Source organism: Chiloscyllium punctatum, chromosome 40, assembly GCF_047496795.1.
Source record: "Chiloscyllium punctatum isolate Juve2018m chromosome 40, sChiPun1.3, whole genome shotgun sequence".
NCBI lineage: Eukaryota > Metazoa > Chordata > Chondrichthyes > Orectolobiformes > Hemiscylliidae > Chiloscyllium > Chiloscyllium punctatum.
This window is the reverse complement of record NC_092778.1, coordinates 44,079,261-44,092,659: the sequence shown is the minus strand read 5'-3', so window position 1 is coordinate 44,092,659 and position 13,399 is coordinate 44,079,261. Positions and strand designations below refer to the sequence as shown.

The following is a 13,399-nucleotide window of genomic DNA, read 5'->3' as shown; positions in this document are numbered from 1 at the left end:
AGTGTGTCATAGTTTTGTTGCTTAGGCAGAGGGACTGTCTCTGTAACAGGTGCAATTACTTGATAAGCTATGTCAACTTTTGTCTTTTCTCTGTAGTTTTCAAACCAGAGGAACTAAGACAAGCTCTTATGCCCACACTTGAAGCATTGTATCGTCAGGACCCAGAATCATTGCCATTCCGGCAACCAGTGGATCCTTCACTTTTAGGAATTCCAGTAAGTACAGTAATGGCAGCTAAATTTTTTCCAGTTGAGAAAGTAACTATAGACAGTTTTCATTGAATTGAATTCAAAGCGTTTTGAATTGTTAAATGTTTTTATAAGAGTAATGGGTTATTTGCAGCATAATTTTACGAGAGCTTCTTTTATTTGTTCACGGAATACAGAGGACACTGGCTTAGGGCTGTGAAGGAGATAGTTGCCAAATAGGTTAAATGAATGGACAAAAACTTGGTAGATGGCATTTATTGTGGGGAAATATGAGATTATGCAACTTAGAAAGAGTAAAAGAACTGAATATTATATCAATGGAGAAACAATGCAGAAAGCTATGCAACAGAGATTTAGGAGTCTTCATCCATGAATCACCAGAAGCCAGCATACAAGTCCAAAGAGAAATAAGGAAAGCTAATGGGATGTTGGCCTTTATTTCAAATGGAATGGAGTATAAAAGTAAGGGAGGTTTGCTAAAACTATACAGCGCATTAGTCAGACCAGAACTGGAAAACTATAAACACTTTTGGGCCCCTTATTTAAATAAAAATATACTGGCAATAGGGGCAGTCCAGAGAATATTCACTATGCTTATTACCAGGTTTGGAGGGACTGACTGATGAAGAGAAGTTGAGTCTGTATTTGTTAGGATATAGGTGAATGCGATGTGACTTTATGAAAACATGCACAGTTCTTTAGGGTACTTGACAGAGTTGATGCTGAAAGGTTGATTCCCTTCTGTGAGAACCTTAAGAACAACACCTAATCTCAAACGAAGGGTTCATGAATTTAAGATGAAAATGAGAACGAGGTTCTTTGAGGGTTGTGAATTTGTAGGTTTTTTTTACTGCGGAGGGCTATCAAGTCTGGGTTGTTAACTATATTGAAAATTGGGTTGTTAACTGTATTCAAGACTGACATAGATTTTTTAATCAATAAAAGAATCAAGGATTATGGGGAAAAGGCAGGAATGTGCAGTTGAGGATAATCAGATCAGCTATCAAATGGTGGAGCACACCAAGGTCTACTTTTGCTCCTATTCAAGAAAGGAGAGAGACGAAATGCTACAAACTCTAGGGCAGTTAATCTAACATCTGTTATTGTGAAAATGCTCGAATTCACTAAGGAGATCAGAGGTTAGTAAGTTTGCAAATGACACTGAAATTGATGGCATTGTGGATAGTAAAGAAGGTTACCTAAGATTACAAAGGGATTTTGATTAATTGGATCAATGGGCTGAAAAATGGCAGATGGAGTTTAATTTGGATAAACGTGAGGTATTGCATTTTGGTAAAACCAACAAGGGTAGGATTTGTACAATTAATGGTAAGGCACTGGTTAATGTTGTAGAACAGAGAGACTTAGAGGTTCAGGTATATTATTCTTTTGAAGTTCACGTCTCATATATATTCAGGGTGGTTAAAAAGGCATTTGGCGCACTTACATCCATTGCTCAGTCTTTTGAGTATAGGAGTTAGGAAGTCATGTTGAAGTTGTACAGGATATTGATGAGGCCTCTTTTGAAATACTGTGTGCAGTTCAGGTCATCCAGTTATAGGAAGAAAATTATTAAGCTGGAGAGGGTTTAGAAGAGATTTGCCAGGAAATGGAGGGTTTGAGTTATAAAGATAGGCTGGGACTTTTTTCACTGGAGCATAGGAGGTTGAGAGATGACCTTATAGAAGTTTATAAAATAATGAGAGATGTAGATTGAGTTAATGGTAGCTGTCTTTTCCCTAGGGTGGGGAATTTCAAGACCAGGGAGCGTATTTTTCAAATGAGAGGAGAAAGATTTAAAGAAGACACGAGGGGCAACTTTTTACAGAGAGTGGTTTACATCTGGAATGAACTTTCAGACGAAGTGGTGAATGCAAGTGCAGTTACAGTGTAGAAAAAACATTTGGATAAGTGCATGAGTAGGAAAGGTTTGGAGGGATACAGGCCATGAGCAGGCAGGTAGGGCTAGTTTAGTTTGGGATAATGTTCGGCCAAAGGGTCTGTTTCCATGCTGTATAACTGTCTCTTAAAAACCATAATATAGTCAGACAGAGTCAATATAGTTGTGTGAAAGGGAATATGCTTGACAAATCTATTAAAGTTTTTTGAGCATGTAACAAGGGTTGAAAAGGGGGAACCAATGAATGCATTATATTTGGATTTCCAAATTTAATGAAGTGCCACTCAAATAGTTGCCACAAAAGATGAGATGTCAGAGTGTTTGTGTGATATTTTAACATGGAGAGTTGATTGCCTGGCTAATATAAATCAAATCAGAATAAATAGATCATTTTCATGTTAGTACACTAAAAAATGAACTGCTAGAGGGATTAGTGCTGGTTCTTCAACAATTTCAGTCTATATTAGTGACTTGGGTGAAGCAGCCAACTTTATTGTACCCAAATTTACAGATGATTGAATGATGGTTAGGAAAGCAAGTTGTGAAGAGGATACAAAAAGTCTGCAAAATTTTGTCAGATGAAATAAAGCATATGGTTGCTGGCTTTGAGAAGAATAGAAAAGTAAAAGTAAAATGTATTTGAATGAAAGGAGATTGCACAATTCTGTGGTACAGAGGGATCTTAGTGTTCCTGTGCATATATCTGTGTCACAAAATAGCATGTAATTAGGAATGCAAATGCATTGTTGACCTTTATTGCAAGCAGTTTGATGTATAAAACTAAAATTTTGTTCAAAGTGTACAGTGAGACATTGGTGAGATTGAACCAACTTAGTGTATAGTTTTAGTCCCGTTACATAAGGAAGAGGATATTTGCTTTGGATGCAGCTCTGAGGATTCACAACTTGTTTCTTGGTTTTAAGAGTTATCTTATGAGGAAAGGTTGAAAGATTGGACATATACCTTTGGAATTTAGAAAATGAGAGTTGATCTTGCTAAAATATGTAAGATCATGAAGGAGCTTAACAGGATACAAGCTAGAAATGATTAGAGCTTCTGTGGGGTATTTAGAACTGGGGACACAGTTCATATTTTTAAAATGACCTTCATTTATGTCATTTGCTAAGTATAATTTTGTGTCTCAGAGGATCATTAGTCATTGGAACTCCGTTCTGTAGAAAGCAGTAGGTGCTCAGTAATTGTATATATTTAAGGTTGAGGCAAACAGAAGTTTGATTGACAAGGGAATTAAGGGTTATGGGGGTTATTGCAAGAAAGTGGAGTTAAGACTGTAATTAGATCAGCATGATTTTATTGAATGGCAAAACAAATGGCCTACTTCTATTTCCCAAATTCCTCTTAGCTTTTTCAAATCTTATGAAAGGGTCCATTACAAATTTTGCTTCAGGTACGTGCATAGAACAGACACCATCAACAATATTTGATGCATGCAATTTTCTATGTCATTAAGGATCGAAAAAGCTCACCTACATATTGTTTTGAACATTTTATTCAAGTCTGATTTTTGAACAGTGGTTAACAGTTACTCAGATTTTTCCTGCTGTTATATTTCTCTCAAGCTGAAAAATAAATGTGATGCTGTAGACTCTGTTCGACACTGTAGAGCATTACAATTTGTTATTCAGTGTTTGTTTTGTTTTACCCACTCCCACAATGTGCAAAGGACTATTTTGACATAGTGAAAAACCCCATGGATCTATCAACAATAAAACGCAAGCTGGACACTGGGCAATACCAGGAGCCGTGGCAGTATGTGGAAGATGTATGGTTAATGTTCAATAATGCTTGGTTGTACAACCGCAAGACCTCACGTGTATATAAATACTGTACAAAATTGGCTGAGGTCTTTGAGCTGGAGATTGATCCAGTCATGCAGTCTCTAGGCTACTGCTGTGGACGTAAGGTAAGTTTTTTATGAAAAATGAACATTTTGTGTTGAAATAAAAATTTATTAAACTGTAACTGAAGGAATAGAGTTTTGATAAAATTTCATCAATTTTTGATACGTTTCTTGACTTATTGGTGTAATGTGCTATTATCCATCATTTCCATTCCAACTGTGAAGTAGGCATGTTCAAAAATGACGAGATAAGAGTGAGAGTTTGCAGAAGCCAATATTTCTTTGCCTACAACAGGAACTATTGAATGAAATTTGTGTTATGTTTTCTCTACATTTTTCTCTTCGTCAAACTTATTTCCCTTTGCTTTTTCTATAAATTGCTTCTGTTGACCTCTAGTCTCTAAAGATTAAAGCCGTAAGATAAATTTGACTGAGCAATTGTTTTCACTAAGGAGAGGTCTCCATTGCAAGTACAAATTAGTTAAGAGTAGGAAATGGGGATTTTCACCAATTATAATAGGATTGTAATTAATTGCCAATAAAGACAACTGAATTGGTTGTTTAAATGGTTGCATACTAAGTAAAGGGGCTTGTGGTGGTGTCCTTTGCTCCAAAAGGCCAGAGTTCAAATCCCATCTTTTCCAGAGGTTTGTAGTTAAGAAAAGTTAAGAAAGTTAAGTTAAGTTAAGCAAGTTAAGAAAAGATGGTGTTGATAAACATCAAAAAGGTGGAGCGTGTCCAATCATAATCAAAATAATGGAAAAGTAAAGCTTGATAGCCTGGCCCTATGGCTGAAGGATCTTCTGTTCCTGATATTAGAAATGGAAAATGTTAAAATTATGCAACTCCCAATTTTTGGTCAACTAATTCACTATACAAAATCTAAAGGAGTACCCACGTGGCCCACCCTTTGATCATGGATAGCCGGAGCTTTTTTTTTGTGATTCATAGTCTGTATTTAAAGTAGCACAGATGGTTCATGTCATTGCTACATTTTGATGTAGAGCTGAGAAGGCTGATGTTTGAATCAACCTGTTCAGACATTATAACGCTGTTAGGACTTGAACCCACTCATCCTGGCTCGGAGATAGGTGCACTGACACCACAGTGCAAGACTCTCAAAAGGTGAGAATGCTGAGAATCCCACTTCAAAATGTTTGCATCTGATCCAAATTATCACGGTGTAAATCATATTAATTTGTTGTTTTGCCTTTACTTCACAGTACGAGTTCTCTCCTCAGACATTGTGCTGCTATGGCAAACAGTTGTGTACAATCCCACGTGATGCCACTTATTTCAGCTATCAGAACAGGTAAGTACATGGAATCTAAATAATATGTTGAGGGATGGAAGGGAGGCAGGCAGGCAGAGACAAATAAAATATGATTCTCCTCCCAGTGACAAACCAAGTTCATTACCTGGCTGCAACTTTAAGAAAGCATGATGCTTCCGTTCGGTCTCTTGTAACTGCACATAAATTGAAAGTACAAAAGAACTGTAGGGTTGATTAAAACTGTAAAGAATGGAAACCAGTGACTTTGGGCATATTAAATTATGTGATTTTGCGCAGTTATAGGTTTTAATTTGTGAGAGATTTATTTATTTTGGTCCTTGTTTGTGTTACGTACTTTGGAGCTTGTATTAGATGTGCTAGTGTAGATCAGTGTTCACAAAGAGTGCTTTCAGGCTGAACTATTTGTGAAATATGTTTAATGCATTGCTGAGTTTGAGATGATGTTTGAATTGTTTCAAAGGTGGAGAAGATAAATATGTAAATGTCTGTCTTAAATATGTCAAAGGGAGAGCAATGACAATTTACAATTTTGAGAGTCTAATGCAGCTTCATGAATTTCTTTTTGTCACATCTTTGGGATCTTTTTGAAAACCAGATTGCTGTGAGATGTGCTTTCAGTGTTTGGAAATGCTGTTTTTCAGAAATCATAGCACTTTCTGAAAGCTCAAGTCCATCTTTTTGCTCGGCACAAAAGTGTAATGCTAAAAGTTTGCATTCTGTTTTGCAGTCCTTGTTCTATATGTACTTGTACCATCATTAGCTGCTGTGTTGTCCTTTTACTAAGTTGTTTGCAGCACTGGGGGCTAAAATTTCTATTCGCTAAAATAGTAAACTGTCAAATGGAGCAGAGAAAGAAACAGCACTGAATGAGATAAAACAAATGTTGGGGTCAGAAGAATTGGTTGTTTATTAAATTGCTCTCAAAAAAAGTTTGTTTCTTCGTGCTCTTAGCAACTAATTTTTTTTTTACTTCAGTTATGAGCGTGAAAGAATTAAGATTTGAGTTGATAGGCATTTGTTTATTTGCATTAGTTGTGCTGTTTTATTGGGGTCTTCATATTTATTCTCAACTGCCTGATTGGAGAATTTTTATTAATTTGGAGGGCCCCTGATTCCAACTGTTGATATTGGTAAAATCAATAACATCTTAGGCTCTTGTTCATTATATATTCTTCAAAGTGTGATATTTATCTCTGCTGGAAAAGTTAAAAATCTCACAACACCAAGTTATAGTCCCAACAGGTTTATTTGGAAGCACTAGCTTTCGGAGCACTGCTCCTTCATCAGGTGATTGTGGAGAATAAGATTGTAAGACGCAGAATTTATAGCAAAAGTTTACAGTGTGATGTAACTGAAATTATATATTGAAAAAGACCTGAATTGTTTCTTAAGTCTCTCATCTTGACTCATATTTAAGTTGGCTGTTCTAAAATCTTGTTCCTGTAACAACTTTGCATAGGTTTTCTTCCTAAGTCACTATTCCATCCTCAAGTTCTTGTATATAATGTTGGGGTCACTTTGATCTAGGAGTAGTTTTGTTCACATTAATGGTGGCTGACACTTGAGATCAGCTGAGGAGTTAATCAAAAACAACCAAATCCTTTGGGAGTACTGGAAAGAGCAGGGTGGTGCTGCATCATCAGATAAGTAGATCACTTGAAGTTGAAACATTGATAAAATGTTAATGGCTACATTTAGCATTAGCCCTTCAAAGAGCTGACTGAATCAATCCAATATTTTAGTTATTTGATAGTTTTTAAACTAAATTTGCAGCTATGCTAACTTGCAGTCCAATGTTAATATCAACACAAAAACAATTGAGATACTACCTTTACTACTTCACTACCAAACATTTTTCTGCATGTAGTTTAACCCATTTAAAATCATTTGGAATTTGACTGAGTAATGGCAGCTTTCAGTTTTCTGAAAATAGTACTAATTAAAGGGGAGACATAGAGCAGAAACATGTGCAGTGACACAGGTGATTTAACCAGTTCATGGACATGGTTTGTCATCCAATAGAGTTTCCAATTAACTTGTTTTGGAGAATCTGTTTGGGATTGATGTAGCCAAATCTTAAACATATTGTCTAATATCAATTTCCTTTTGTTGCTGTGTTGAATTTAGCATATTTTGTGTGCAGAGCTGTGGCTGTGAGAGCTGCTGGACGGAAAAAAGTCATAGGCAAGGTTCTAATTGGCACCAGCAAGGAACTCTGGGTGCACAAAGTCCCAGATACTGTTGTCCATTGTTTTGCTTTTAAAACTTTTATTTGTACTCCAAGTAAGCACTATGTATGAATAGTTTTGGCTCCAAAAACATATCCAAATGCATTGCAAGTCTGTGCGTGAATGACTCCTCAAGCATGCTCTAACATTGCTGAATAATGAGCAAGATTTACACATCAGTGGCAATAAATGTCTTGAGTACTAAATCAATAATTCATCTTGTGCCAGAGACCATTCTATTTGCCAAATAAAATTAGAAATAATGGGTCACAAACAAGGGTCTGCAACCGTGAATGAACACTGTGCTTTAGCATTTCAGATACTAGCCTTGTTATAAGATTGTATTCTTGTGTTTCAGATGTCATAATATTGCTATGCACATGTACGTTTGTCATCTTCAAATCTCACCTAAGCTTTAAGTGACAGTTTTGTAATTACCCAGATGAGTAATCAATGTCCATTCATCTTAAGCAAATTAACTGAAGTTCTTTAGAAATTTGATGTGTGGGATGTGCTCTTTGAGGAGCAATTCTGCCAATAAAGCAAATATCAGACTGCGATCTCAATGTTTTGCAGAGAATAATGCTCAAAATAAGATTGATTGATTTTGTAAGTGATTCTGGATGAAGATACACAGGCTTGATATCAGTTTGACTGCCAGAAATGTTATCGCTTTGCAAATATGTACACCAGTTTAATGTAAGTTTGTGATATGCTGTTACAACGAAATTAAATGCTGTTTTTTTTCCCAGAATGTACGTATATGTCAATTCACTGCTATTATTTGAGTGAGATTGTGTGTATGCGTTTGTAAGTGTTTCTGTGTGTTATATAGATAGTTGAATGAACTTGCTGGTGCCATTCAGAACCTTACAGTGAGGCAGGAGTTTGGGTGTGTGTGCATGAGAGAGCCAACAAGAGGGTGTCAGTTCACGCTCTTCATTCACCTACTGGTTGTTTCTTGTTTTTTTAATGGTCATGTGGACACAACTGAATTCACAGCAGTACCAAAGCTTTTACCAGAAAGCAGTGTCTGGTTATAACCATAGACCTCAAAATTGGTTGAAGGACAGAATAATCTTTTGAAAGTGTGGTTTCAGTAAATGTATCATGAATTTGCCTTTACAAAAGAACATTCTGCAATTTAATGCTTCATATGAAGGATTGAACTTAAATTTATTATGGTGCAGCTTAGTCCTTTGGTTATACTAAACTGATTTGGACAAATGTACAGCCGTTTTATTTTGTGGATTAAGGACATTCTCAATTTTGACTTGTTGAATATAAAATTCCTAAAGAAAATAAAAGATTGGGATCAGTTAACAAGATCTACTTTAAGTCTGTTAATTACACTGGTGACCTTTTACTAGCAGTATTCATTATTGCACCTGTGGCATTGAATAATGTGCCAGATTGCTTGACATCGGATGGACACACCATTCTGTTGCCAAATTATAACTGCTCAGTTTCCAATCAATGTCTATTACTGCATTATTCACAATCTGTATCATGTTCTGTTTAAGAACAACATTTGGTAAATAATTAAACAATTTACAGGAACCACACAATGTTTGCTTAGGCCTAAGGGTGCCACAATAGTTAAACCAATTATTTAAATTTTTGATGAAATTGTTACTTTGGACTGGCCACTGTAGGGATATTTGATGTGCCCTTAAATGGCTGAGCGGCTCTCGTTCCAGTACTGAATTTGCTATTTAAACCAGAGCTTAGCTGCTCCTGTTGAATGTACGATAGACAATTTAGACTATTTACATAATAGACAGATCCTTATTAGCTGACGTTTTAAAACCTTCAAATTGCATTTTGCCATCATTTTGCTCCTAATCGAAATTTGGAAAGCATTACAACTCTGGAGTAAGTATTGCAGTACAGGTCATTCTTCTACAACACAATGGTTGCATTCTTGTGCAACCCCGCTATTTAGAAACAGCGCTTAAAAGTGTTGACTATGTAGTCGCATTACAGCCAACACACATTTTAAAAGTTTGCACTTTAGAAACAATGTCCCTAATTCGTCAATCGCATTACAGCATATTTGTGTTATCGAAATGCATGTTATAGCAGAAAGACCTGTACTGCCAGTCACCTTGGTGAAACAGAAGGCCCTAGTAATAAAGTTGACACAATATTATCCTGTGAAACATATACTTTTTATCATTATCCATTTCAGGCTTTTCAAAAGTAATTTTGATTTTCAATATTAATATTTATCTTTCATGAAATGTTGATGCTCCTGATGTTACAGAGCTGTGGACAACATTTGTATTAGGCGACCACCTTTCTCTGCAAACAAGTCCAAGATGTAGCAGCTTACTGTTACTGGATCACAATCCTTGAACTCCCTCCCTAACAACATTGCAGATGTACTTACACTAAATGGACTGGGGTGGTTCAAGAAGCAGCTCACCATCACCTTCTCAATGGCAGTTAGAGATGGGCAGTAGATGCTAGCTAAGCCAGCAATGAATGAATCTTACCCAAGGGGCAAGAAAATCTGTCACAGGGAAAGTTTGGCAGCCACAGTTAATAGTTGTATATTCCTGGTGTCTTAACATGGAGCAGCAGAAAAACAATGCTGAAGAAGCCTATACCCTGTTTCCACACCCCACCCCCACCCCAAAAAAAATGTCTTGACACCATCCAAGAATTGTGTGCATGGAGACAAAGTTGTTTGTGCGCAAGTGCACCTTGCGTCTCAGGATGTACTGCACAGAAAAGGTAATCCAACCTCATGGAGTAGTATTAACGAATTACAAATACGTTTAAAAACTGCAAAGGAATTTTGCTTTAATTAACCCCCATGTGGTAGCTATTGTTGCGGCAGAGATAAATGTTTAATTATGTATACAAATTTCTAATTTATAAATCTCTCAAATCCTAATGTTGTAATGTTAGGCTTTTCGATTGTGACACCCTTAGTTCTAATGTAGATTTCTCGATTATATGCATATGTATCTGCTGTGTAATATTTGGTACTGCTTTGTGGATGCATTCACAGTCCCTTTGCTCACCCTTCACCTTCAAACTCCCATGAATCTTTGTCTTGCATAGTTACCCTCACTTCTACTACAGGTGACCAGATTTGCTTTGTTCTGTGGCCATGCAGCTTATCGCAGCCCAGCCAGCTTCTTTGTTATTTTATCTCTCAAATTTTTAGCATGCATTTGGGTTTTCTCATGGTCGAGAGTGCACACTGGTGGGTACTATTTTGAATTAAAGATCAATAACATCATCCAGGTGAAGGAGCTGCTTGGTAAATGGTTCAAATTTTACCTTGATGTTTTGGTTTGAGAGAAATTTTCTATTAAAAGTAAAAACAAAACTGGCAAAGAATTATTGTTCTGCAAGTAGGAATACCAAAAATAATTGACAGGAGCTAAGGAATAGGAAAAGACCACTCAGGCTTTCCTACTTGTTCTACCATTCAATTATGAAGTGTCTAATCTGTACCTCAGTTCCATTCCTCCACCTATTTGCTTCATTTAGATAAGAGTATCAATAAAAATCTCTGTTGGTCTCAGTATGACATCTGCCCCAGGATCCATGGCCTTGCAGAGGAACAAATTCCATATTTCTTTCAAATTTGACCTTTCACTGCAAGCAGTCTGTGGAGAGGTCTTACCAGGGAGGTTTTTGAAAACAAATTGTCCATTTTAGGGCTCTTCAGAATGCTTGCCAGGTAGTAGCAAAGTATAGCCCCCATCATTTTGGTCTACCTGCCCAGGGCTTTCCGTTCAACATGTTTTTGGGTGTTACTTCAGATAAAAATGAGGCAGCTTAGATGCAAGGTAACCTTGGTGTTAAACCCTATGTGGGATACACGAGCCAACCTCATCTTTTTGCAGATTTTTTTCCCCCAAGTTAAAGGCACTGAAAAATTGGGTTACTAAGTTGGTCCAAAATAGATTCTTTATGGCAAAATGCACTCATGACAGTTCAGAAACTCCAAACGCTGTACATTACAATACATAACATTCAAATAATAATTGAGAATTTGAATGATACCATGTAAATTTGATTTCTGTTAGTTTAATGTAATTATAGTGCAAGTTCGTCCTGTTTTGACAGTTTACTTACCAAGGCATTCAGTGGAATGACTGGATGCAAGAATCAGGCCATTTTAGATGGCGATAAAACCTTTTTGGGATAGGGTCAATTTTTTTCAAATAACAATGTCATTGCAAATATAATGCTTCATGAAATGTTATTAACTCTGACACAATTCACTCATACATGGATATTTTCATGGCAATAGTGTTTTGACCTCTGTCTTGCCTCCCTGCTAATTCCATTGAGGCCAAGGATCCCCTAGAAACAAAGTATGTTACCCAGGAACCTTTTTAATAAACTACAGTTTCTGAGTCGCAAAGTATTGTCCATGATCTTTCAAAATCATAATTGTGCGATCCAAAATTTTGTCGCTTCTAATAAATCAGGTTATACTGGGCTCTAAAGATTATCAGGAAGAAAGCTACATGCCACTTGTGTGGACAAAATTGCCAAGTGTCTGTTGAATATTTGCACAGAAGCATGCAGTTTAGAATATTGATTAAGAATGAAGCTTGGTAAACTGTAACTTTTAATTTTCATTTAACTGCCAATGACTTAATGTGAACCTTTCCAAGTAATTTAAAAATAAATATACTGGCACTTGGTACAGAGTAGTTATTAACCAAGCACAGTAACCATAAACTAACCCAAGGAACATGCTAAAGATTGATTGGTAAAAATATTAGTAATCCAAAAGATTCAAGATGCCCATGAATCAAATTTTAATGATTTAATTATGTAGTGGTGTTGCTTTTTAACCTGTCCAATGAGACCAAATGCTAATCTATGCTTTGCCTTGGCTTTCTGCTCTGTGTTGTCTTGGTGTTCCGTCTTACTTTGTCTGTGCTGTTTGTCCCTTCCCTTTTTTTCTTAACCTGCCCCACCCCATTGTCCACATTGACCTGACCCAACCTGGTAATACACTGACCTGTAATATCATCAATCAACCAACCAATCCTCTCGCCGTGGTGATCTGCCTTCCTCTCTGATTGGTGGCTCCGTTGCTGGGCTGGCTGTGTTGTGTGGACGAGCAGTTCACCCAAATATGGCCTTCTTGCTGACAGGTATCACTTCTGTGAGAAGTGCTTCAATGAGATCCAAGGCGACAGTGTCACTCTGGGTGACGATCCTGCACAACCACAAACGTAAGTAACAACTTTACTTGTTTCCATGTGTTACCATTTCCTGTGTAAAATGGAATTAGCACTGGCTACCTCAACAGTTTTTTTTCTTCATGTTTTTCATCAAACCTGGGAGCTGTTTTTTTCCCAAGTACCCCTTACTGACAGAACTGAGAAATGTTTGGAAATGTGGCCTTGGGTGAATAATTCTAAAACTTTGGGAAACATTTATTTTTTTTAACCAATATCACTTGTATTTGCTAAGAATTAGCAATAGTTAATGGTCCTGTCAAAATGTGTTTGTTTGACGCCAAAATGTAAGGCTTAAATCTGTGTGAAGGAAAATGTTTTTTGAGAAATCCAGAACTACTTTGACAATTAGGGCAGTTCTTGTAGTTTATCGCTGAAATATTAAACATGTTTGGAGTGCAGGTTTTATTAACCTTAGACATTTAGGTTTTCTCAAATAAGTAAATAAGTATTGTAAGCAACTGAGAATTTTCTGTATTTTAAATCAGCTAAGATAGATCTGTTAACTACGCTACAATCTCCTCTTAAGTCCAGTTTCCTAACTGCTTTTGTCCCAAAGAAGTTGCTGTTAAAATTTGGAAAAGCCACTAATATATTGTTCAGTTAAGACTTTGGCAACTTAAACATTGATACCATTTTACCAAAGAAGTGTGCCTACTTTTTTGGAAAGATTGGGTAAAAGAGA

At 36.6% G+C, this 13,399-nt stretch overlaps 1 protein-coding gene across 5 annotated transcripts in view; it reads left to right on the top strand.

The window, feature by feature from the left end:
* Positions 1 to 13,399, top strand: part of LOC140464531 (CREB-binding protein-like) — a 204,739-nt gene that overhangs the window by 128,153 nt on the left and 63,187 nt on the right. For 3 of the 5 annotated variants that reach the window (XM_072559707.1, XM_072559704.1, XM_072559705.1), the window contains exons 17-20: positions 97 to 215; positions 3,794 to 4,033; positions 5,194 to 5,282; positions 12,598 to 12,708. In XM_072559707.1, the coding sequence (XP_072415808.1) occupies positions 97 to 215; positions 3,794 to 4,033; positions 5,194 to 5,282; positions 12,598 to 12,708 (559 nt within the window). The remainder of the gene's footprint in view (positions 1 to 96; positions 216 to 3,793; positions 4,034 to 5,193; positions 5,283 to 12,597; positions 12,709 to 13,399) is intronic. The other 2 variants (XM_072559706.1, XM_072559709.1) reach the window with 1 other exon arrangement.